At 49.2% G+C, this 26360-nt stretch overlaps 2 protein-coding genes across 10 annotated transcripts in view; one reads left to right on the plus strand and one right to left on the minus strand.

The window, feature by feature from the left end:
- CUL4A (cullin 4A) overlaps nucleotides 1–1330 on the minus strand; it is a 56852-nt gene extending 55522 nt beyond the window's left edge. The window contains exons 1-2 of the mRNA XM_064361832.1: nucleotides 1183–1330; nucleotides 859–974 (exon numbers count right to left, since the gene is read on the minus strand). Coding sequence (XP_064217902.1) covers nucleotides 859–974; nucleotides 1183–1330 — 264 coding nt within the window. The remainder of the gene's footprint in view (nucleotides 1–858; nucleotides 975–1182) is intronic.
- Nucleotides 1331–2275: 945 nt separating this feature from the next.
- The window catches only part of PCID2 (PCI domain containing 2), a 30957-nt gene continuing 6872 nt past the window's right edge, over nucleotides 2276–26360 (plus strand). For 3 of the 9 annotated variants that reach the window (XR_010337177.1, XM_012470679.2, XM_012470680.2), the window contains exons 1-9: nucleotides 2276–2357; nucleotides 9938–10027; nucleotides 12709–12782; nucleotides 13958–14023; nucleotides 14967–15008; nucleotides 15965–16019; nucleotides 20307–20410; nucleotides 25235–25310; nucleotides 26199–26340. Coding sequence is in view for 8 of the 9 variants with exons in the window: in XM_012470679.2 (XP_012326102.1) it covers nucleotides 2322–2357; nucleotides 9938–10027; nucleotides 12709–12782; nucleotides 13958–14023; nucleotides 14967–15008; nucleotides 15965–16019; nucleotides 20307–20410; nucleotides 25235–25310; nucleotides 26199–26340 (685 nt within the window). In the remaining variant the exon portion in view is untranslated. The other 6 variants (XM_012470682.2, XM_064361836.1, XM_064361834.1 and 3 more) reach the window with 6 other exon arrangements.

Consider the following 26360-nt stretch of genomic DNA (forward strand, 5'->3'; position numbering starts at 1 on the left):
TCTACCAAGAGGGGCCGGTTACGTAACTGTATACATCTGTTAAAACTTCTTGAAGCACACATTATATGTAGATTGTACCTCAAAAAAGCTGGTAAGAAAACATAATCCACTTACACTTAGGACGAAGAATGGATGTATGTACACCAAACAGCCTAACAGTAGTTTCCTTTGGGTGGTAGGGTCATAGGTGATTTAAGTTTTCTTTTTTGTAATTTTTACAATGCAATCACTTGCATATTCGGAAAGATTTTTTTTAATTCAAGCCTGTTCATGTGTGTATGACACACTGTGCCCTAAAATATAGATATTAGACTTAGTGAACGTTGTCTTACAAAAAGAAGATGCCAGAAAAAAAGTCCGCTTGTAAATGAAATCTCCAGTAGCAAAATGTACTTTTGGCCACGTTTTGCTACTTTAGAAACAGAACACCATCACTTTGAATTAAATGCTACAAAATCTGTTTGACTATCTTAAAGGCAACCATTAATCACAAAATACAGTAGAGAAAAAAAACCCACACTGGGAAGTGATAATCAGTTTTATATGTAACGAGAGAAATAATAATTTGCTGCATACTTGCAAAATAGAGTCACGTGGCTCCTAGAAACACACCTCCTTCTCTTCTGTAATGGGATAACTTTAAAGATCGCTCTAAGCAGCTTAAGCCCGAAAACAAAAATTCCACCACGGCAATAAACAAAACCACTTGTTGCCTCTGGGGCTCCCGGCCCGCGGAGGAGGCACACGCCCTGCCTTTCCGGCTCCGAGCGAGAGCGTGCTAGGCTCCGGAGCGGCCGCCGGGCCGCGTCTGCGTCACGCGGGGCAGGACCGTCGCCCCCAGCCCCGCCGCCGCCTCACCTGGTAGAGCTCCTCGAGGTTGTACCTGATGGAGGTGCTGCTCTGCACGGCCCGCACCGCCTCGTGCAGCTTCCGCCACGTGTCCTGCGTGTAGTTGTCGGGCAGCCGGGGTCTGTCTGCCGGGCGGAGGGAGAGCGGGCGGCTCAGGGCGCGCCGCGGGGGCCCTGCGTCGCCAACCCCCGCCCGGCCCGGCCCGGCCCGCGCCCCGGCCCCCGCACTCGCGGGGCCCGCACGGATCTCGGTGCCTCCCCCTCCCGGGGCGGGCGGGGTCTCGCGGGGTCCCCGCCGGGGTCGCCCGGCCCTCGGCCCGGCCGCCGCACCCACCTCGGAAGTTCTTGATGACCAGCTTCTTGGAGCCGCCAGCGCCCCCCGGCTTGGCGGGCGCTGCGGCCAGGGCTGCGGGCTTGGTGAGGCCGTTGGTGCGGCCCACGAGCGCCGAGAAGCTGCCCTTCCGCGGGGCCTCGTCCGCCATGGCTGGGCCGGAACCGCCGCGCCCCGCCCCGAGAGCCGCAGCCGCCGCCGCCCGCCCCGGTCCGCGCGGCCTCCGCCCCGGCCTCCTCGCGCGCCCCGCCCCGCCCCGCCCGGCCCGCGTGCCCGAGCCCAGCCGCCGCCGCGCCCGGTTTCTCCTGAGGGCTTAGGGGCGCGCGCCGGGAACCCCCCCTGAGCGGTCGGATCGGCTCCTAAGGGCTTCGGACACCCGCTCCTGGCTCGGGGGCGCGCGCCGGGGACCACCCCTCCTGAGGGACTGGGACCCTTGAGGGCTCGGGGACGCACGCCAGGACCCCTTTCTGAGGGATCAGGGCCCCCCTCCTGGCTCGGGGGCGCGCGCCGGGACCCCCCACACACACCCCAAGATTGGGAGCCCCACCCCTCAGGGCTCCGGAACCCCGTCCTGGCTCGGGGCGCGCGCGCCGGGGTCCCCCTTCTGAGGGCTTGGCACCCCCATGCGGGACTCGGGACCACCTCGAGAGCTACGGGGGCGCGCGCCGAGACGTCCCCCGACTCCTGAGGGCTCGGGAGCGCGCGGCGGAGGCACTTCATGAGGCCTGGGAGCGCGCGCCATGTCCCTCCCCTGTCCCCCCGCTCGGGCGCGCGCGCCCCTAGGCCCTGACCCAGACGCGCGCCGAGCGGCCTCTGCGGCCTCGTTTTCACAGGAGGCAGTCGAGGGGTCACCGCAGTGAAAAGCAGTTTCGCCGTGGGGCTGTCCTTGCCACTGGACCCCAAACCCCTCAGCCGGGGCGGGCTCAAACACACAATCAGAGCCGCTGGCGTCCCAGCTGAGAGGACGGGGGCCTGGCAGCCCGAGCGCGCCGAGCCGACCCCCGGGTTCTCCCTCCGGAACCACCTGCGCACAGGCGGCGAGGCCGGGGGCGCCGGGACCGAAACGGACCGAGTGCCGGAAGTGACGCCAGCTGGCCCGCCCGGGGCGTCGGTGGTGGCGCTCCTCGTTCGGCGGCGCTCCCATGGCGCACATTACCATCAACCAGTACCTGCAGCAGGTGGGTCCCGGCCGGGCAGCGCGCGGCGGCGTGGTTGTCCTCGGCGTGTTCCGCGTGTCTCCTCTTGCCTTGGACCCTCAGGCCTCTCCCTTCCCCGCCTCGCCACCCCGTCCTCGTCCAGGTTCCCGCGAGCCGACTGGAAGGCCGAACAGCGGCGGCAGGGGCTCGGGAAGGCAGCCGGGGTCTCCCCTGCAGGGCCGCCGTGGGCGGCGTCCGTGGATCGCGGAGTCGTCGCAGTGGAAGTAGACGCGGGGCCCCGGGTCGCTGCCCTCTCTTGCTGGCATGTGTGGCCGCGCTCCCAGGGGCTCTGCAGGGCCTGCGGGCCTCGGTGTGGGCGGTGCGGTGTCGGAGGGACGTCCAGGAGGCGGTGGAGGGGCACGCGCGAGGCTGTGGCAGTGCTGCAGGCCACGCTCACGCTCCGGGTCCTCGCTGCCGTTTAACGCCCTTCTCTCTCCGAGCACAATGCATGCGCCACCACGCCCGGCTAATTTTTTTGTATTTTTAGTAGAGACCCTGTTTCACCATATTGGCCAGGCTGGTCTCGAACTCCTGAGCTTGTGATCCATCTTCCTTGGCCTCCCAAAGTGCTGAGATTACAGGCGTGAGCCGCAGCATCCGGCCAATAGTTTTGCATTTTTAAAAGTTATACGTTCTCTGTGGACCACACTGGAGGGCGTGAGAGGCGTGCAGCAGCCACAAGAAAGTCTTCCTGGGACCAGAAGCGGGGAGCATCCCCTGGTGAACCAGGCCTGGGGGTGCCGCTCAGAACGTGCTCACTTGGAATGTGGCTGTGTGGTCCCATTGGGGGCTGAAGTCTCTGCAGCATGAGATGTTAACAATTGGCCAGGTGGCTGGGCTGCTGTGGGTCCTGTGTCCGCTGTGACACTAGTCGCACCTTTAGGGGTTGCTGGTACTGTCTGTTGCCATCCCTGCTTTTCCTCTTCACACCCCCAGCCTTCTCACAATTTAGTCATTGAGGCAGGGGCATCGATAGGACCACTCTTGGTACACATTCATGCCTGCCAAGCAAGCTGGGGCTCTCCTTGGGTTCAAGGCCCTGGGGCACTGAGCCCTCCTCCGGTCGGGTCACACATGGGACACTGGGTGCAGCCCAGGTGGGTGTGGCAGAGTGAGCTGAGAATGTGGCGACATCACCCTGCATGTGTGCAGGGACCACCCTGGGAGGTCACAGGCAAAGAAGGGTGACCAGTGAGTGCCCCCAGCAGGGGTCTCCACCTCTCCTTGGAGGGACCCGGTGTCTAGACTCCAGGGTTTGATCCCTTCATGACCACTGTGACCCCAGTGCGTTTAGTCATTGAAGTATGCTTCCATTCCACAGTACTTGCTCCAGTCTGGGACTTAAAGCCCTCAGTCACCCATAGGTTCCCTCTGCAGAGAGCTCTGGAGCCCTTGGCGACGTCAGAACGTCGTGCTCAAGTGTGACCTGTGACCAGAGTCCTGATGTTAGCAAGGCCTCTCCTCAGGCTCCTGGGGCTGTGCCAGGCCCTGGGTGGTGTGCAGGACCCGGTGTGCTTCGAACCATAGGCAGGGGTGGATGTGGGGAGCTCTAGCGTGAACCTCCCGTTCGTGTGGAGCCAGGGATAGCACGGCTTGGTCAGCAGGCTCCAGAACCACTGTAGCCAGACGCACCTTAGTTGAGCACGGTTGGAGTCTGTTGGGGCTCCTGGGGCTAGGCCTGCCCACGTGGCACAGAGAGGGCCGCTTTATGTCCTCGCTGGGGCTAAACTGACTAATACTGGTTTTCTTGGGGGACTTGCAGACCGAGACCTGGGCAGGATCCATCATTTTGCCTTCCAGCCCAGGGCCAGCTACTGATGGGAGGGCAAGCAGGGAAGACCCCATGTGCCGGCCTGGCCAAGGCAGTTGCCTCCCTCATCTCTGAAGGCGTTGTTCCATTGCACCTGGTCAGGTGACCTGGAGGGCGCCACACGAGGCCTCTTTGGAGCTGAGCACCAGTGCGTTCTTGCGGGGTGCGGTCACGGGACACTGGAAAGCCTCCTGCGGAGGATGGGCGGATGCCAGTGGTGTCTTCTCAGGGCCGCCTTCAGCTTGTCGATGATGATTGGCAAATGCAGTGTTTCAAATTGCAAAATATTGATCTCCAGCATGGTCATTTTAAAGAGGAAACCTAATCCCTTCCCCTAAACAGTTGAGAATCTTAGTATCCTTACCTTTTAGATGAAATTCCTAAACCTGTGGCCAGGGCTGTGAAGTGAAGCTTGGTTTTTGTGACAGGGTTTTCATAATACTTGGGCCCAAGTCATCTTGCACCCATTTGTGACTTTGAAAATGTTAGTGAGGAGGTGGGATATGACGTGACCTTGAGCCGCAACCTGTGATCTTGCCTGGACTCGGGCAGGAGAGGGCTGTCTCTAAATGGCTGTAATTTTCCTAGGAAGGCATAAAGCCTGTGAGCACAGCCTGGCGGTCTTCAGATGGCTTCAGCTGAAGATAAAGTTCCTGCTCACCGCCAATCCAAATCCCACGGGACTCTCACTTCCCCTCCCCGTTCTTAGGACTGTGGTCCTGGTGACACCGACCCACCCACTGCACTCACAAGCAGTTCAGGATTTGGGCCCCAGTGCCACCGACAACTACTCAGTGATGTTGAAATTCAGGATTTTTTTTTTTTTTTTTTTTTTTGCAGTCTTTTCGTCCTTAGAATAAAGAGAATCAGATCCCACAAAGTACTGTTTTCAAAGGTTACTTATATTCTTTTTTCTGATATCCATTTAGGTTTGTATTTTCTTTTGTCGTCAATTTTAAGGTTTGTCTTTGCATTTTATTTCCTGAATGGGGTTGTAACTGTTACATGTAAAAGTGTGCTCAAAAACTTCCCTTCTGTCTCCCTCAACTCATCCTGCCCACTCTCTAGAAAGATCAGCATTTTCATTAGATTCTGCCTTCTCCACCCTGTATTTCCTTTGGGGGTGTGCATGTGACGCACACATAGACATAAACACACGGACTTTCCTTGTTTTCCTTCATTCTTATACAAGAGGCAGCATTCTATACATCCTCTTTTACAACTCGCTTTTTTCACCTAACTGTATCTCCTAAAAATTATTCCATGTAAATTCATAGAGATCTTCCTCATTTTTAAAAAATGGTTGCATAGCTGCCTTAAAATAGCTGTTTCACGGTATATTCAGCCGGTCTCCTGTGTCCAGTGTTTTGTGATTGCGTGTAACGAGTACAAATACCTCCTGTTTCTAGTTGTAAGTCCCTGGAAGTGTGATTACTGTTTCGAAATGTCAGTGCCTATGTAGTTGTATGGAATAGTCAAGTGGGAATTCCTTATCGTGTACGGTAGACTTCAGTAAGGGTGTCAGCCTCCCAGTCATCCCCTGAGTTGAACCCTGGGGTAGGAGGAGTTGGGCTCCAGTGTGTTGTCCTGCTGACACGTGCCTCCCGTTCTTCGGGGTATAGACACTTGTGCACAGGATTACTCCTCACAGAGTAGGTGTTTCCTTGCTTTAGTAGAATACCAATTTTCTACGAAAATTTTACCCCAATTAACCCCACCACCAATGTGTGAGGCTTCTAGTTGCTTGATGTTCTTGGCAGCAGTTGGTGTCATCAGCCTTCCTAGTTGTAAGTACCCTGATAGGTATGTAGAGGGATCTCACTGCCATTCAGTGATGGGTGCCAGTGTGGAGGACCCTCTGCCTTTCACTGATGGGTGGCAGTGTGGAGGCGTCTGCCTTTCACTGATGGGTGGCAGTGTGGAGGACCTTCTGCCTTTCACTGATGGGTGGCAGTGTGGGGGACCTTCTGCCTTTCACTGATGGGTGGCAGTGTGGAGGACCTTCTGCCTGTCACTGATGGGTGGCAGTGTGGGGGACCCTCTGACTTTCACTGATGGGTGGCAGTGTGGAGGACCCTCTGCCTTTCACTGATGGGTGGCAGTGTGGGACCCTCTGCCTTTCGCTGATGGGTGGCAGTGTGGAGGACCCTATGCCTTTCGCTGATGGGTGGCAGTGTGGGGGACCCTCTGCCTGTCACTGATGGGTGGCAGTGTGGGGGACCCTCTGCCTGTCACTGATGGGTGGCAGTGTGGGGGACCCTCTGCCTTTCACTGATGGGTGGCAGTGTGGGGGACCCTCTGCCTTTCACTGATGGGTGGCAGTGTGGAGGACCCTCTGCCTTTCACTGATGGGTGGCAGTGTGGAGGACCCTATGCCTTTCACTGATGGGTGGCAGTGTGGGACCTTCTGCCTTTCACTGATGGGTGGCAGTGTGGGGGACCCTCTGCCTTTCACTGATGGGTGGCAGTGTGGAGGACCCTCTGCCTTTCACTGATGGGTGGCAGTGTGGGGGACCCTCTGCCTTTCACTGATGGGTGGCAGTGTGGAGGACCCTGTGCCTTTCACTGATGGGTGGCAGTGTGGAGGACCCTGTGCCTTTCACTGATGGGTGGCAGTGTGGGGGACCCTCTGCCTTTCACTGATGGGTGGCAGTGTGGAGGACCCTCTGCCTGTCACTGATGGGTGGCAGTGTGGAGGAACCTCTGCCTTTCACTGATGGGTGGCAGTGTGGGGGACCCTCTGCCTGTCACTGATGGGTGGCAGTGTGGAGGACCCTCTGCCTGTCACTGATGGGTGGCAGTGTGGAGGACCCTCTGCCTTTCACTGATGGGTGGCAGTGTGGAGGAACCTCTGCCTGTCACTGATGGGTGGCAGTGTGGGGGACCCTCTGCCTGTCACTGATGGGTGGCAGTGTGGGGGACCCTCTGCCTTTCACTGATGGGTGGCAGTGTGGGGGACCCTCTGCCTGTCACTGATGGGTGGCAGTGTGGGGGACCCTCTGCCTGTCACTGATGGGTGGCAGTGTGGGGGACCCTCTGCTTTTCGCCGATGGGTGGCAGTGTGGAGGAACCTCTGCCTTTCGCTGATGGGTGGCAGTGTGGAGGACCCTCTGCCTTTCGCTGATGGGTGGCAGTGTGGAGGACCCTCTGCCTTTCACTGATGGGTGGCAGTGTGGGGCCCTCTGCCTTTCACTGATGGGTGGCAGTGTGGGACCTTCTGCCTTTCACTGATGGGTGGCAGTTTGGAGGACCCTCTGCCTTTCACTGATGGGTGGCAGTGTGGAGGACCCTCTGCCTTTCACTGATGGGTGGCAGTGTGGGGGACCCTCTGCCTTTCACTGATGGGTGGCAGTGTGGGGGACCCTCTGCCTGTCACTGATGGGTGGCAGTGTGGGGGACCTTCTGCCTTTCACTGATGGGTGGCAGTGTGGAGGAACCTCTGCCTTTCACTGATGGGTGGCAGTGTGGAGGAACCTCTGCCTTTCACTGATGGGTGGCAGTGTGGAGGACCCTCTGCCTTTCACTGATGGGTGGCAGTGTGGGACCCTCTGCCTTTCACTGATGGGTGGCAGTGTGGGACCTTCTGCCTTTCACTGATGGGTGGCAGTGTGGAGGACCCTCTGCCTTTCACTGATGGGTGGCAGTGTGGAGGACCCTCTGCCTTTCACTGATGGGTGGCAGTGTGGGGGACCCTCTGCCTTTCACTGATGGGTGGCAGTGTGGGGGACCCTCTGCCTGTCACTGATGTGTGGCAGTGTGGAGGACCCTCTGCCTGTCACTGATGGGTGGCAGTGTGGAGGACCCTCTGCCTTTCACTGATGGGTGGCAGTGTGGAGGAACCTCTGCCTGTCACTGATGGGTGGCAGTGTGGGGGACCCTCTGCCTGTCACTGATGGGTGGCAGTGTGGGGGACCCTCTGCCTTTCACTGATGGGTGGCAGTGTGGGGGACCCTCTGCCTGTCACTGATGGGTGGCAGTGTGGGGGACCCTCTGCCTGTCACTGATGGGTGGCAGTGTGGGGGACCCTCTGCTTTTCGCCGATGGGTGGCAGTGTGGAGGAACCTCTGCCTTTCGCTGATGGGTGGCAGTGTGGAGGAACCTCTGCCTGTCACTGATGGGTGGCAGTGTGGGGGACCCTCTGCCTGTCACTGATGGGTGGCAGTGTGGGGGACCCTCTGCCTGTTACTGATGGGTGGCAGTGTGGGGGACCCTCTGCTTTTCGCCGATGGGTGGCAGTGTGGAGGACCCTCTGCCTTTCACTGATGGGTGGCAGTGTGGAGGACCCTCTGCCTTTCACTGATGGGTGGCAGTGTAGAGGAACCTCTGCCTTTCACTGATGGGTGGCAGTGTGGGGGACCCTCTGCCTGTCACTGATGGGTGGCATTGTGGGGGACCCTCTGCTTATGCTTTTGCACATCGTTGTTATGACATCCCTGGTCAGTCTTGCGTGAGCATAAAATGTAAATATTTAATTCTATCATAGTTTAATTACACTGTATCTAAAACTTTGTGCTCATCTTTTTGCTTAGTTAGAATTTTTATGTCTATCTTTGTAAAGATGATTAAAGCATATTTGGTTTTCTAATTACAAAATGTCTGTTGCGGCAGGAGCTAGACAGGGCAGAAGGCTCTGGGTGTCCCAGCCCCTACCACAGTCCGCAAGGTCAGCTGGCGTGGTGGGGTACGGGCCCTCCTTCTTTCATCTGCTTACCTGTTGTACGTAATTTTTCTGTTTGTTTTTCCCCCAAGTCAAGTTACACGGTTTTCCTGCAGTTAACTTTGTTTTAGTTTAATCATCATATTGTGTACATTTTCTCATGTTATTACATGTAGATCCATTTTATTCTTTTTAACGGTAGCCAAGTATCCCATTGTATGAATGTGACAATCATTTAGCTATTTTCATTTCCCTTTGTGTTTTTTGGAGACGGAGACTTGCTCTGCCACCAAGCTGGCTGGAGGGCAGTGGGGCGCTCTCGGCTCACTGCAGCCTCCACCTCCCAGTTCAAGTGATTCTCCTGCCTCAGCCTCCCAAGTAGTTGGGACTACAGGCGTGAGCCACCATGCCCAACTAATTTTTTTTGTATTTTTAGCAGAGATGGGGTTTCACCATGTTGGCCAGGGTGGTCTCGATCTCCTAACCTCATGATCCACCCACCTCGGCCTCCCAAAGTGCTGGGATTACAAGTGTGAGCCACCGCGCCCAGCTATTTCCATTTCCCTTTTATGTTTAGGTTGGGTGGAAGCTTTTGGAATTTTGGATATATGTGGTTTTTAAACTGATTTCTTTTTCGTAAACTGTATAATTGGATTTTCAAACATATATTCATGTGATCAAGTAAAACTAGAATAATTCACGTTTATGAAGAGTTACATGATAAACCACTGACTTATTTGCGTGGCCTGTTTTTTTGCTTCAGGAACATCTGTTTTTGTTAGTTTGTTTGTTTTAAAGAGATGGGTTTTGCTATGTTTTTCAGGATGGTCTCAGACTCCTGGCCTCAAGCAATCCTCCCTCAGCCTCACAAAATGCTGGGATTACAGGGCTGAGCCAGCCAGGAACATCCCATTTTGAAATGAAGTTATTGTTTACCCACTGCAGAGAGTAGTGACCTGTTACATTTGGATTATTCTGTATCCTTCAAAGTAGGGGAAAATGAATTCTCCCTTGTGAGGCATACAATGTATTTGTAGGTTCTATTAGAACAGAGTATTTTATTTTCTACTTAGATTTCTCTTTCAAATGTTTCAGGTGTATGAAGCCATCGACACCAGAGACGGAGCATCTTGTGCAGAGTTGGTGTCTTTTAAACATCCTCATGTTGCGAACCCACGACTCCAAGTAGGTAAAAGAGCTGTGCACACAGGTGTCTGCAGATAATTACGGGGTGATCACTTTCCTAAGAGAAGTGTAGAATTTGAGTAAGAAGAAAACCAATATTGTCACTCTTTATTTGAAAATTCTGAAGTTTCTTTATGATATGTGTAATTCCTGTTTATTTGTGGAGCACTGACTGTGTAGGTGCACTGTAGTGGTGTGGACCTCCCGCCCCTGTGTTTGATTCCTCCAGAACCCTCTGAGGTTTGGAGAAGGGAGGTGGTGGAGATTTGACTCTGTCCAGGCCTGTGCGTCCCCAAAGCCCCATGGACGTCGTGCACCACAGGTGTCTCCCATTTCAGTCCTTAGTCAGAAAGGCCGGCAAGCCGAGGCCCAGCCTGGGGTCGTCCATGGAGTTTGCTTATTGACACCCATTATCATATTGGAGTGTGTTCCTACTGGGCGCAGCATTTTTCTTTTTTTTTTTTTTTTGAGACGGAGTTTCGCTCTTGTTACCCAGGCTGGAGTGCAATGGTGCGATCTCAGCTCACCGCAACCTCCGCCTCCTGGGTTCAGTCAATTCTCCTGCCTCAGCCTCCTGAGTAGCTGGGATTACAGGCACGCGCCACCGTGCCCAGCTAATTTTTTGTATTAGTAGAGACGGGGTTTCGCCATGTTGACCAGGATGGTCTCGATCTCTTGACCTCGTGATCCACCTGCCTCGGCCTCCCAAAGTGCTGGGATTACAGGCTTGAGCCACCGCGCCCGGCCACATTTTTCTTTTGGAAGAAAAATGGGCTTATCTCTTGGGGATTATGTTTCGTGGTGTAGAGACTGCAACTCAGACCAGGTAAATCATTCCCTACAGTAGCGGCAGGCTTGTTGTTTTTGTTTTTAATAAAGTTATCTAGGTGATTCTGTGTGTAGACAGTGTTGAAAACCATTGCTCAAAGTAGGAGTTAGTGCTGGAGACTCGATGAGACCCGTCTTGCCTTGGCCAGAGCGCCCCATGGTTGGTGCCGTGTGCTTTGTATCATATCACATGAGGGGACACATACTGTCCTATTTGCAATCTGAGACGGATCCCTTCTTTGTAAAACTCACCACTAATCTTTCTTACAGTGGTTTCGTTCACCAGGGACTATAGAATGGTGATTTTTCTGATAGTGTCATTCTTCTCTCTCACTGTATCAGCATGGGCTCATTGCTTTTGTAAAAAACCTCAGTGTGCTATCAGGTATCATGCATTGGTCCGGGTTCTCCAGAGAAACAGGGCCACACACTGGAGGGACGTCTGCTTTCCTGAGTCTCCCAGTACAACTGCCAGTCGCATCCGGAAACACCCTCACAGACACTCCCAGAAGTTACATCGTCTGGGCACTCCACGGCCAGTCAAGTTGGCAGAATTAACCATCGTCTGTTCAGTTGTTCAGATTAGCTTAAAGTTGAGAAGAGAGGAGAGGAAAACTTAGAAATAGACCAGCCCAGGAGATGAGAGTGGTGCTCTTAGCAGGAAGCTGAGAAGGGTGATTCCTAACGTGGCTCCGTCTGTAACTCCTTAGACCTCGCAGGAGGCCTTCTGTGCCTCACTTACTAAACCCACGATAGTTGCTTAACGATAAACATGATAGTTACTTATTTATTGACTGACTAGCTATTAAGTACTAAAATATACATGAGAGTGCCTAGAATGTTTTCTGGCTTGCAGAAGGTAACACTAAATTATATTCATGGGCTTCTTGTTCCCCTGAAATATTGATAAATATTTGTTGAAGTAGTGAACCATTTATTTATTTATTTATGAGAGTCTTTCTCTGTCACTCAGGCTGGAGTGTAGTGGCACGATCTTGGCTCACTGCAACCTCCACCTCCCAGGTTCAAGCGATTCTTGTGCCTCAGCCTCCCAAGTAGCTGAATTACTGGTGTTCACCGCCACACCTGGCTAATTTTTGTATTTTTTTTTTTAATTGAGGTGAAGTCTCACTCTGTCACCCAGGCTGGAGTGCAGTGGCACAATCTTGGCTCACTGCAACCTCCACCTCCCGGGTTCAGGTGATTCTCCTGCCTCAGCCTCCTGAGTAGCTGGGATTACAGGCACATGCCACCACACCTGGCTAATTTTTTTTGTTATTGTTTTTGTTTTTTTTTTTGAGATGGAGTCTCGCTCTGTTGCCCAGGCTGGAGTGCAATGGCGCGATCTCGGCTCACTACAACCTCCGCCTCCTGGGTTCAGGGGATTCTTCTGCCTCAGCCTCCCGAGTAGCTGAAACTACAGGCACATACCACCACACCTGGCTAATTTTTGTATTTTTAGTAGCAATGAGGTTTCACTGCGTTAGCCAGGATGGTCTCGATCTCCTGACCTTGTGTTCTGTCCACCTCGGCCTCCCAAAGTGCTGGGATTACAGGCGTGAGCCACCGTGCCTGGCCTAAGTTTTGTAATTTTTTTTGTAGAAACAGGCTGGTCTTGAACTCCTGACCTCAAGTGATCTGCCTGCCCCGGCCTCCTCAAAGTGCTGGGATTACAGGCATGAGCCACTGCTCACGGCCTGAACCTTCTATTTAGAGTATTAAATGTGAAGTGTTACTGTGAACTATAAAGTATAAATTCTCTTGAAACAGAGGTTTAAATCTTTCTTTCTATATGTTGCATTATTTCTGTGCCTATTAATTTTACTTTTGCCATTTTTCTTTTTTAAAATCAGATGGCCTCTCCAGAGGAGAAGTGTCAACAAGTCTTGGAACCCCCTTATGATGAAATGTTTGCAGCTCATTTAAGGTAATCTGTTAGGGAGGAAGGAAAACACACACATCTGGAAATTGCTGAACTGACGGGGGATTTTATCTTGCATTATCTTATGCTTGAAACATAATTGACTTTGAAAAGCAGGAAAATGCATTTGTAATTTCACTTTGATAAGTCCTGTGAAAATTTTTTACATCAGTTGTATAATACGATTTTAAAAATCACATAATATTTACTGATAGTGGTCTTTTTAGTAGAGTGTGGAACCTAACCATTAACTTGCCCTTTTCGTGGAAATATGTCTGTTTTTGAACCTCTTTACCTTACTGGGAAAGAAACTGGAGTTGAGCAAAGCAAACAATGCTACTTTTTACATGCACTCCATAGCTACTGTTTTAGCTCTAAGGGATCAATTCAGGCAGAAGATTGTGTCCTTATGTGAGATTTGATTACTGTCTTGCAGAGCAGCCTGGGCTACAGGGCCAGGGTGCAGTCTGTGAGCAGGCATGCCCTGTGAACCCTGCAGGGTCTCTGGAACAGTCGGGGCACCACCGTGTTCCTTGTGGTACAAAGCACCCGTGATTTTCTAGCTCTGTGCAGTGTGCGATGGGTTCCAGATTTGGCGATGAACTAATACTGACATGCAGCTGGGAATCTAGTTTGAATGTCATTGTTAGCCTCTGATAGAGTGGAAGGGTCATACTAATAATGTGTTACCCATAAAACTGCTGAAGCCAGGTCCTTCTAGGACTTGAAAGAAGAGTCTCAAAACTTACTGTGGGACTTCATCTTTTTTTATTTTTATTTTTTTTGAGACTGATTTTTCACCCAGGCTGGAATGGAATGGCATGATCTCAGCTCACTGCAACCTCCTCCTCCGAGGTTCGAGCGATTCTCCTGTCTCAGCCTTTTGAGTAGATAGGATTACAGGCATGTGCCACCACACCCGGCTAATTTTGTATTTTTAGTATCCCATCCCAAAGTGCTGGGATTACAGGTGTGAGCCACCGCACCCGGCCCGGACTTCATCTTATACTCACCTGTTTGTGTTCAGTCATTTGTGTTTCTTCCTTCACCCTTTATCACCTGCCAAGCAGGACCACCAGCTTTCATCCCAGGACCACTGGGACCAGTGCAGTGAAGTGAGCTGTGTGTATGGCATAACTAGTGTCTAGGTTTTATTGTGTGAAAGTGTGTTTCTTTTCCAGGTGCACATACGCAGTGGGGAACCATGACTTCATAGAGGCATACAAGTGCCAGACCGTGATAGTCCAATATCCTTTGTCATTTACGGCAGCTGTCCAGCGTAGAACATATGCAGTGGATTATTTGGGACTTCAGATCTGGAAACACTGGGCCAGTTGCTCACTTCTGCAGTTAGAAAGGAATGACAGTGTTTTGGAAGAGAAACTCATTTCAGCTGTTTCATTCGGGTACTTAAATTTAGCATGGATCTTAAGACTCATGCAGCCACTTAATAAGGAAGAACACTGGTCGAGAGGAAGGATCTTACTTAATTCTGTTGAGAAGAAGAATGTTTTGTTGCTCTTAATAAGGTAGTAAGTGTAATTACAGGGATTGGTTAAGTCCTGTTGGTGAAATTCCAGAATTCAGGCAGAGGTGGACAAGAGTGAACTCAGATACACATCGGCATTGAATTGTGGCAGCTGAAGACCTTAAATCAAGCCGGTTTGTACTTAAGTCACTTAAAGAGTATCTTTAGTTAAAGCTGAATCAGTGAGTGTTCTAAGGATTTGTATGTATCTCTAGATTATCGTCTTTTCTTTTTAACCACCTTGTTTAAATATACACAGAACAGAGTTGGGCTACTTGCTAACAGCCTCCTTGGAATTCAGGAATTCTGTAGTTGATAAAATCAACTGTATGCTACAGATTCTGAAGCACTTAAATATGACTCATGGTCTTCTGGGCTCCGAGAAACCAAACAAAACATTTGAAACTGCTGATTTAAAACATCTGTTTAATTAAGAGACAGTATATATGAAATAAATATATTTAGTATACTTGAACCTACTAAGATACAGATATTTGTAATGTGAGTTTATGCCTTTTTTTTCCCTTCAGGAACGTATTGCTGTTATAATAAACAATCTGCTAAAGGGTGAGCTACATTCCTTAAAATGTAGGTTCTTATTCCTTTTATTCTGTGTGGCATTATTTGAACTTTATATGCCATTATCTTCCTTAATACAGTACGTCATTCCTGCGAGCATTCCAGGCGCACAAAGAAGAAAACTGGTAAGTGTGAACAGAAGCAGCTGGAGATTAGCAAATCGCAGGGTTTTTAGCAGAATCTTTTTAGAAATTTGCTTAAAATAAATATGTATTGTATTTTTTCCATGTGGATATTTGAGATCACCGTGTTGACGTATGGTAATGTCTACACAGATAGTGGAGTTATAAATCGAGTAAACTTTAATTGTAGATCAGCCACATTGTTTGGAGTGTGTGTATGTAAATTTAGTATTATTTTTATTTCAGACGTCTGTTTCCCCAGATATTTATTAAATATTGCTTTTTCCTTCAGTTGTCAATTTTGAACTTGCTTTTGATTTTAAACATTGGATAAAAGGTGGACCAACTACAGTTCATTTGGGGTGTTCTAATACATAGTAATGGTGGCATTTTTAAATGCCTTGCCAAACGAATTCAAATAGATTCTTAATTTTATGATTTATTAACAAACTGTAGGTAAATACTGAAATTTGTTTATACTAAAATAACCAAAGGCCTTTTGCAAACAAACCAACCCACGCTTTTCCCTTTTAACGTGAAAGCTCACGCATGAGAACAGTCCACTTTTGCCAGTTGGCTGTAAAGGTTTTGTGACCTTTTGTTTATTACATATTCTGGTTCCTGTTAGGAAATGTGATCAAACCACTTCTTTTTTAGTAGCGCTGTTTGGGTCCTGGTGGGAAGCTGAGGGGAGGAGGATATCCTGGGAGCCCGGAGCTGAAACAGGGCTGGGTCTTCTGACAGGGTTGGGGACAGGGGTGTGGAGCCCTGCAGTGTGGGGCCCCAGGATGATCAGGAAGTTTGGGGCCTGCAGCCCACCTGGACAGAGGGCGAGGAAGCAGACACCTGTCAGAGTTTTGGAGAAATATGGACCCAATTCTGGATAGTAGCCCTGGGTGACCTCTAGGGATGGAATCTTGGGCCTCACAGCCCCTCACACGTTTCCTTTTTGCACTTAGGGCTCTGCCTGTCATGTATGCGGTCGCGCTTGACCTTCGAGTGTTTGCCAATAATGTAAGTTTAATTAGCTGTCATTATTGCTTTAAAACTAAAACTTGGTGACTGTTGTTTAATTTCATGTTATTTTTTCCAGAACTTTTGAGGGGTAAATGGGAGTTGAGATGTGTCTGGTATAGGGAGCAAAAGAACAGATATTGACTGTTTTTTCTGGGTTAACACAAACAGATTTAAATAAATATTTGCTCAGATTTCCACACTGTTCATATAGAGGGAGAGGTTTCAGTCTATGGTTAACCATTTTTGGTATGTGTTATTTTTGTGAAATGAGTGGAACAACAACATATGAGCTATTCTGTGTCTCTTCTACCCTTAAGATGTGGCTTCATAGAGATTTGGGCAGTAGCAAGCAGCTTCCTGGGATGAGGGGAGATCCTGGGTTTTATGGAGGTGCCTTCTCCTTGGGGACCCACAGAAGCTCCCATTATGGAGCAGCATTTGTCAACTTTTTGGTCTTAGGACAACCCCTTTACAGGTTTAGAAATGATTGATGACTCCAGTTCCAGGCAGGATGCAGTAGATTTCTCCCTACTGTGCCTGCTAAAAACAGTTAAAACCTTAAGAGTTGTCAGGCCAGCATGGCTATGCGAGGTGGAGAGAAGAGGGGGGTGGGGCTCTCAGAGTCACGTGTAGGGAGTCCTCCCCGGGTTTCCTTTTTGCCTTGTGTCTGTCCTGGACTGGGTGCCTTAGAAGCCTGAAGTCTTCCACCATCAGGCAGAGACAAAAAGCCCCAAGGAATCCAGGAGGCTGGGAAGACAGTCCAGCAAGACAGAACTCTGACTGTCATTGCTTCACTCCGGTGTTAGGCACAAAAAGTCAGCAGGTCCCTCCTACCCCATCAGCAAAGTGGTGCAGGCTGGGGGCGGCCCAGGACCTCCGCCCTGCGCTAGCAGTAATGAGGAGCTAGTCCCGCAGGGGACCTGGGTCTCCCCTACTCAGAGGCAAAGGGGATGCCCCTGTTTCTCTACTTGCATGGTGAGGCCTGCTAAAAGCAAGATAAATAAGGTCCATAGTCTTGTCACATCATGCCCCAAATGTTCAGGATTTAATGACACTGATTACCAGGAAAAATCTCAACTTTTTAAGATTTCGAATGAGAAAAAATATTCAGCAGAAGACACCAATGCTGAGATTGCACAGCTGTTGGAGTTATCTGACAAGAATTTTAAACAGCCCTTAAGAATGACTCAGCAAGCAGTTAAGAACATGCTTGAAACGAATGAAAATATTTAAAGGCTCAACAGGGAAATAGGAGACACAAAGAAGAACCAAATGGAAATTTTAGAACTGAAAAGTATACTGAAGACCCCAGAGAGCTTTTATTTTTGTTTTATCTGTTTACTGTATTAGAAATTTTAATTAGAGAAGATTTTTAAATATTTATTCATTTTAAAGCAGCAATAATAAACCTTTTACATGTAACATAACTGACTTTTTAAATAAAAAATAACCGTATTTCCAGAACAGAATACTAAGAAAAGTGGTGTCACATCACTTTTGTCCTCTTGGATGTCGAGTCCAGCAGAAGCCAGCTGGTCCTCTTACCTGCTTCTGCACTCACGCTGTTGCAGTGTACTGTTTTGAGTAAAGTATTTCAAGACATTCTGGCCTCACAAAGATGTAAGTGGAAAAGAGGGGAATACTCTGATAGGCTTTCCAGACCATGGAGATAATTCTTCTTTGACTCTGTATACCAGAACTCCAAGAAGCAGTTGTTTTTTTAAAGGTTAGTTACAGTGTGGCTTCTGAAGTGTACAATAACTACCTTTGCACTAAGATCCGCTGGTCTGCCTAGAGCACTTTGAATGGATTTTGTCGTATTTTGCGTTAGTCATATCTTAGTCCATTTGGGCTGCTCCAGCAAAACATGGTAAACTGGGTGGCTTGTAAACAGCAAGCATTGATGTCTCACAGTTCTGGAGGCAGGGAGGTCCCAGATCAAGTCACCAGCAGATTCGGTGTCTGGTGAGGGCTGCTCCCTGGCTCATAGCGTCTTCTTGCTGGGTCAGCATGTGGTAGCTGGGGCAAGGGATCTCTCTGGGGTCTCTTTTATGAGGGCACCAATCCCATTGATGACAGCTTCACCTTCATGACCTCACGACCTCCTAAAGTCCCCTCTTCCAAACACCATCACCTTGAGGGTTAGGATTTCAGCATAAGTCTTGGAGGGGACACGAACATTCAGACCATAGCAGGCCATTTGGAGAACGCTGGCTTACTGAGCCTTGCAGCAGCTCCCAAGTGTTGACACACCACTGCTAAAAACCCAACCCCCAAGCCCCTACCTTCTTAACATCTCCAGGGACCTCATCAGAAAAGTCTCGGAGTGAGGAGAAACTGCTAAGCTCATGGTGGTTGATAAAAGTTTCCCAGAATTCTGATTTTTCTTGAAAGCACAAATGTTGTCATTGGCAACCAGTACTATCAGTTGTTTGCCTAGAAGTGACAGATTTGTTTCATTCATTTTGGAGAACATGGTCTGCCAGATGCTCAAGCCTGGGTAGCTGTGCTTGCCTGTCAATTTTCTGTTCCACAAGAAGCAGCTAGTCCAGCTCACAGCTCAGACAGCTGCCCAGAGCTTTTCCGTAAGCAGTCATGAGACACCACGTGCACCAGAAGTGCTGCGTGCTTCTCATTTCATCACAAAGAATATCTAAAATACGTGTGCTCAAGGACCAAGATTTAAGAAAATTCTTATTTGCTGCATTATCAAGAACATTTTATTTATCTATTTAGAGATGGTCTTGCTCTGCCACTCAAGCTGAAGTGCAGTGGTGCAATCATAGCTCACTGCAGGCTTGAGTTCCTGGGCTGAAGCTGCCCACCTCAGCCTCCCGAGTAGCTGGGACTACAGGCGTATACCATGATACCAGGCTAATTTAAAAATTTTTCATAAAGACAGATTCTTGCCATGTTGCCCAGGTTGGTCTCAAACTCCTAGGCTCAAGTGATTTTCCACCTTAGCCTCCCAAAAGTGCTGGGATTACAGGTGCGAAGCACTGTGCTTGGCCCATCAAGGACATGAAGGGAAACGAATTGTGTTGGTTTGTTGATTGATTGATTGCCAGCGTCTGGTTTAAGAACACGATTATCTTGTAGTTCGGTGCCGGTGGGAGCACTCCAGCATTTTACCTGTTGCTGTTTTTACACCATCAGTGTAAATACTAATACAGTGAAAAGAGACCATAGTGGCCTAGTGTTGTCGTAAATACAGTTGGAGCTGTGTGTGGGTCATCTGCACACCTGTTGTAGGCCTCGGGTTTGTGGAGAACACAAGTGGGAGAACAGGTTCTTTCCTCTTTAACCAAGGCCATCCTCCTGAATGCAAGGGAAAAGTCAAACTCAGTGATGTCTTTCATGTCTGTTAAACGTTTTTATTTCAAGCATTTTGACTAGCCAACTTCAGGGACCTAAGTAAGAGAAAGCTCAGTAGCATATTAACATACATGGTACAGGTTTGAAAAGTTGGTGACTGACGAGTTAATTGAAGAAAGATTTGGTTTGTGGAAGAATTGGAATAATATAGACTACTCCATTTTTTAAAATATGATGGTACATGCTCGCTGATTCTCCAGAATCCTTTGAGACTTTGACTCTTAATTGTATCAATTTTTTACTTTTAGAAATAAGTGTTTTGGCTGGGCACAGTGGCTCACACCTGTAATCCCAGCACTTTGGGAGGCCGAGGCGGGTGGATCACGAGGTCAAGAGATCGAGACCATCCTGGTCAACATGGTGAAACCCCGTCTCTACTAAAAATACAAAAAATTAGCTGGGCATGGTGGCGCGTGCCTGTAGTCCCAGCTACTCAGGAGGCTGAGGCAGGAGAATTACCTGAACCCAGGAGGCAGAGGTTGTGGTGAGCCAAGATCGCGCCATTGCACTCCAGCCTGGGTAACGAGCGAAACTCCGTCTCAAAAAAAAAAAAGAAAGAAAGAAATGTTTTGGCTGGGCACAGTGGCTCATGCCTGTAATCCCAGCACTTTGGGAGGCCGAGGTGGGAGGATCACCTGGAGTCAGAAGTTCAGGATGAGCCAGAACAACAAAGTGAGGCGCCATCTCTCCCCTCCGGCAAAAAAAAAAATTAAAACAAAAACCCCCAAACTAGCCAGGCATGGTGTCTGGTTCCCTGGTTCCACGTCCTCAGGAGGCTGAGGTGGGAGGATTGGTGCAGCCCAGGAGGTTGAGGCTGCAGTGAGGTGTGCTTGTGCCACTGCGTCCAGCCTGCAACACAGCAAGACCTTGCCTCGGAAAAATAAAATAAATGTTTTTATGTTTTCTTAGGCAGATCAGCAGTTGGTAAAGAAAGGAAAAAGCAAAGTTGGGGACATGTTAGAAAAAGCAGCAGAGTTACTGATGAGCTGTTTCCGGGTCTGTGCCAGCGACACGTGAGTAAGGACTTAGGAGCACAGGACACTGTTGTCATGTTCTTTATCACAGTGCTCACCCTTTCTGGCCTGTGTTTGTTGTTGACGTGTATTTTACTTCTACACGGAATCCTACAACCTCCGTTATTTTTGCTTTGTAAAGGAAAGGAGAGCGCAGGGAAAAAAGGTGTTTTCATTTGCCCACATTTGACCCTGCCTGGAGCGCCTCTGCGGGTGCCAGTTCCCTTTCCTGAAGCACTTACTCAGCATTTGCGTTTGGTGAGGGTCTGTGGGCAGTGAATCCTCTAGGCTTTCATTTTTCTGAAACTGTCTTTATTTTTTTTAAGACATTTTCTCTTTTTACCAGTGAAGAAGCAGCACTGATTATCTTCCTTTTTAAAGACTCCTTTGCTAGATGCAGTCTTGTGGGTTGACTGGTTTTTTTTCCTTTTGGCACTTTAAAAATGTCATTGCGTCTGCTCTCCTTTGCTTCTGATGAGTCCCTGCTGCTGTTCCCCGTATAGAACAGGTCTTCTTCCTCTGGCTGTTATTCTGTCTTTATCATTGGCATTCAGTAATTTGGCTCTGAGGGACATAGTTGCCTTTTTCTTTTCCTTTAATTTCTCCTGTTTAGGATTCATTGGGCTTCCTGGATGTTTTTAAAAATTTAATTTTTTACATTCTTTCTTCAACTACTTTTGCCCCATTTTCTCCCCTCTCCTTCTGGGATTTCACCTGCATGTGTGTTAAATGCACGATATTATCCCACACAGGCCACTGTTACTCTTTATTTTTTAACCTTTTTTTTTTGGAGACAGAGTCTTGCTCTCTTGCCCAGGCTGGAATGCAGTGGTGCCATCTCAGCTCACTGCAACCTCTTCTTCCCGGGTTCAAGCCATTCTACTGCCTCAGCCTCCTGAGTAGCTGGGATTACAGGCACCTGCCACCACTTCCGGCTAATTTTTGTATTTTTAGTAGAGATGGGTTTCACCATGTTGGCCAGGCTGGTCTTGAACTTCTGACCTCAAGTGATCCACCTGCCTCAGCCTCCCAAAGTGCTGGGGTTACTGGTGTGAGCCACTGCACCAGGCTTCAATATTTTTTTTTCCCCTCTCCTTCATTTTGGGTAATTGTACTGACTTACTTACAAGTTGACTGATCTTATCTGCCATTATTTATTTTAATTCTCAACTTTCCATCTGATTTTAGAGTTTCCATTTTTTTTATCCTAAAGCTCCCATCTCTTCACCCGTTATATAATCACATTTATTTATGAGATTTAGGACATTTTAAAGCAAAGAAACATTATCAAAGGTGCCCATATATAAATGAACAAAAACACTATTGTCTGCAGAGAGTAGCTGTTTTAGTCCTCTTGTGTAGCTCTAAAGGAATACCTGAGGCGGGGAAGGAAGAGAAGAGATTTGTTTGGCTCACAGTTCTGCAGGTTGCACAAGAAGCATGGTGCTGGTATCTACTTCTGGTGAGGCCTCAGGCTGCTTCCACTCATGCGGGAAGGTGAAGAGAAGCCGACCCCATGGCAGGAGATAGAAGGGGAGGCACCGGGCTTTACCACAACCAGCTGTCTGGGAACGCTCACAGGAGCTCAGAGCGAGAACTCATGCATTATGGCAAGGATGGCACCAAGCCATTCATGAGGGGTCCGCCCCCGTGACCCAAAAACCTCCATTAGGCTCCACCTCCAACAGTGGGGTCAGGTTTTAACATGAGGCTTGATGGGGCCAAAAACCACATCTAAACCATAGCAGTAGCCCAGCACCTCTTTTCCCTAACCATGTCTGCTGCCAGTAGACTCGGTGGCCTCAAAAGATGGGAACTTCTGCTGTAGGGTGTTGTAGATCCAGTCCACAAAACCAAAAGTGTTGAGCAGAACAAGCTGTGTGTAAAGGCCAAGGAATGAAGAAGCAGGGTGTGGCTCACAGACCAACTTCTCTCCTCAAGGAGGGCGAGGGGATTGAAATACAGGGTTTCTTTAATGACGAAGTTGCCACTCAGAGCAAGGGGAGCAGTATTCAGGGCTTTTCTGGAAGTGGGCGGTAGACTTCTGGGAGCTGAAGTACTGCCACCTTTATGTCCTTATGGCTTGTTCCCATCAATGTCATGGTGATTGTCAACTGCTATAGCATTGGTGGGAGTGTCCCCGAGCATGAAAATGAGATTGTCATGAAGTTTGGAGGCCCTGCAAAGGCCAGGTAGAGTTAGGGTTAGGGTTAGGGTTAGGGTTCCTCCTATTTGCGTCCTGCCGGTCTTAGCTGGTTTAACCGAAAGGGGAGCCGCTGACCTAAGGCATTCTGTTGCTGAAGATAAGCGGAGTGTGAGCTGTGCGGCTGTTCGGCCAAGCCTGCAAGGTGTGCAGTGCTGCGGGGATAGCATGGCCTCCCCACCCAGCCTCGCCGCAGAACGTTCCTAGCAGGCTGGGCGGTGGGAAAGTCCTTGCTGTGCCATGGCGCCTTCCCATTGTGGCCGAGATTCTCCTCCACGCCTGGCTGTCTACGCTGCCTTTGAGGTCCCTGCCTTCTCCAGGGCTCTTGCTGCTGGACTTCACAGTGGATCAGATGCTCCTTTTATAAAATTCCTTCTGCTGCACGTACTGGGTGATTTGATGACCGTGTAGGTGCCGTGTGTTCGATGGCGAGTGCATGAGGCCGTGGGCCTTCTCCATCACTTGCGCTCCTTGAGCCGCAGGAGCTCAGTGTTTCTTAGATGAGTACTTGAAATTCTGCTTGATCGTCTATTCCTGCACAGCAGCGATCTGCGTGACCTTTGATTGGGCAGTGGTTTCTTCAGATATGACACCAAAAGCATAAGCAACCAAAGGAAAAAATTAACTTCAAAATTAAAAACTTTAGATTTCAAAGGACATTATCAAAAAAGTAAAAAACAACCATAAACTAGGAAAAAAATTTGCAAATAATATATGTGATAAGGACCTAAAATCCAGAATATATAAAGAACTATTACAACTCAACAGTAAAAAGACAAATAATCCAATTTTAAAGTGGTTAAAGAATTTGAAAAACCTTCCAAACAAATACACAAGTGGCCAGTAAGTGCTTGAAAAGATGCTCAGCGTCACTAGTCAGCAATGACTAATGCATCAGTCACTTGAAATGCAAATCGGAGCCGCCAAGAGCTGCCACTCCGCACCCTATGGGATGAGTGTAATCAGAAGACACGCAGCGCCAGCAAGGGTGCGGAGAGGCTGGAGCCTCGTACACGTGGCCGGGGAACAAACACGGTGCAGCCGCTGTGCAGAAACGAGACAGCAGTTCCTCAGAGTTAAACGTAGCGTTACCGTGTGACCCCGCAGTTCCACTCTGAGAGGGACACTCAGATGATAGAGGCAAATCACCAGTGACATCTCTTTCCCCTTGGGGTTTGCTTTTGTCACGTGTCTCCAGTAGAGGTCATTGTCCCTGGTGTCAGCCCAGCTAGGTGCTACCATACATGTGGCATTTTACACGAGTTACAGAGTACTTGTGTGGTGTGTTTCGTTTGGCTCTTCCATAACCCTTTGAAGTCATGGAACAGTATTATTTGTTTTCGTCTTCAGATGAGGAAAATGAAATCTTGAGAGAATCTTGTTTGCAGTCCTACACCTAGGTAGTGATAAAAGCCGTACAGAAGAGCTGGTTAGAGCAGCTCACGGGCAGTTAGGAAACAGGCTTTGATATTTTAAAGTTGTATTTTTATATTATTTTAAGTGTTTCTGTATAGATACACTTTGGTCTTTTAAGAGTAATTTTATGTTCTCTGGCTTGTGAACCACCTGCTTGTTTTCCAGACTGGGCACTTTTATATTTTTGTGCCTTGACTTTAGGTGTTAACACCAGAGCGTACTTGCCTGAACCTAGATGGCATGGCCTGCTACACACCCCCACTGTGTGGCGTAGCCTGCGGCTCCTCGGCTGCGGGGAGCCAGGGCAGCGCCGTGGGACATCTGTGTGTCTAAACGTATCTAAACACAGGAAAGGTGCAGGAAAAATACAGCATGAGAATCCGTAGGACCCCATCCCACACGGCCTGTAGTTGATTGAAATGTTGTGTGACGCGTGACTGTTTCCAAGTTAATGCAGGCGGTGGTATGTTCTCCCCTAGGTGCTTCAGTTTCTGTTTTGTTTCAGTCTTTCAAGGTAAAATTTACATCCAGTGAACTACTTACAATATTATCTGTGTGTTTGCTGTTGAGGTATAGGATGTTATTGTCGCCCCAGAAACTTCCCTCATCCCTCATTTTGGGCAGGCCCTTTCTGCTGTCTGGATTTGTTCCACTGGGGTCACTTCTGCCTCTTTGGTGACTTCAGGTAAATGGTCTTCCTTGGTGGACTGATCCTCTTTGTGTGATTTACTGGTTTGTTTTGTTGTATTTTCCTTTTTTTTTTGAATCGGAGTCACTCAGGCTGGAGTGCAGTGGCCCAATCTCGGCTCACTGCAGCCTCTGCCTCCTGGGTTCAAGTGATTCTCCTGCCTCAGCCTCCTGAGTAGCTGAGATTACAGGCGTGCACCACCAAGCCCTATTTTTCATGAATGGTTTATAACAATTAACTTTTCCACATTGTTGCTGCAAATTAGGCAGTTTTTAGCTGGTGCCGTGGAGGGAGTGTGTTACTCAAGTAGTGAATGGGGATTTTCCTGGCTCGCCTTCCCTTTCATTTTTGCCCATCAGGTAAGACGTCTTTTCTCATAATATTATTTTGTTTGATGAATATAACTTGAGCTTTGGGACTTTACCTCAAGATGTTAATTTGTTTAGGCATTTTATTTTGTGGTTTATAAATAACACTTTATTTCCTATGTAACTTTAAGAAAATTATTTCCCCGTAGCCGCGCTGGTATAGAGGACTCGAAGAAGTGGGGCATGCTGTTTCTGGTGAATCAGCTGTTTAAAATCTACTTCAAGGTGCGCTTCTATTTGAATGCTTGGTATCTCTGTAATTTTCCATCCTCCTTGGCTTCCCATATACCATACGTGATTAGCTAGCCTCCCTGGCGTTGCTCAGGAAATGATCATAACCATATTCATAGTCCCAATAGCTAACATTTGTTGAACGCCTACTAGGTGCAGGGCACTATTCTGAATGCTTTACAAATGTCGTCCTGTTGACAGCTCAGCCCTCGGAGGTTAGTGCTCCCAGCTCCAGGAAAACGAAGGCACCTGTGTGTGAAGCAGCTGGCCTGGTGTGGTGGAATTAGGCTTTCAGCGCAGGTGGTTTCAATCCGGAGGCTTTTGTCTCCTGTGGTCATAATTAACTATGGAAAAACAGGCATATAGGTGGGTGGATGGATAAAGAAACCATTGCCACATCAAGTCAGCCGGATGAAGAGCGGCCCATCATGTGTCAGCAGCTGGGACTTGTGCCTTCTGTCCACGGCCCTCCACTCCCAGAGAGCCTCCCACCTTCCTGCCAGCGCTGCAGAGGCTCAGGCTCCTGCAGGGCCGTGCCCCCGGAAGGGCTTCCCAGAGCCTCCCACCTTCCTGCCAGCGCTGCAGAGGCTCAGGCTCCTGCAGGGCCGTGCCCCCGGAAGGGCTTCCCAGAGCCTCCCACCTTCCTGCCAGCGCTGCAGAGGCTCAGGCTCCTGCAGGGCCGTGCCCCCGGAAGGGCTTCCCAGAGCCTCCAAGGGCGAACATCGTCTATGCTGCCTGCTTTCTGTTTTGGTTTTTATTATTAAATAGCTTTAATGACATAATAGGTTTTGTAATTTGCATTTTAAGGAGACATGCTTAGTTTGTTTTACCATCTATTTTTGTTGTTTTTAAATGTTTTAAATGGATTGTTATTCATTATAGATCAACAAACTCCATTTATGTAAACCCCTAATTAGAGCAATTGACAGCTCAAACCTGAAAGACGATTACAGCACGGCACAGAGAGTCACATACAAATACTACGTTGGGCGCAAGGCCATGTTTGACAGTGACTTTAAGCAAGGTGCGTTGCTATTTTTTTTC

This window comes from Aotus nancymaae, unplaced genomic scaffold (assembly GCF_030222135.1).
Source record: "Aotus nancymaae isolate 86718 unplaced genomic scaffold, 86718_ANA_hifiasm-v0.15.2.pri h1tg000044l, whole genome shotgun sequence".
Classification (NCBI taxonomy): Eukaryota; Metazoa; Chordata; class Mammalia; order Primates; family Aotidae; genus Aotus; species Aotus nancymaae.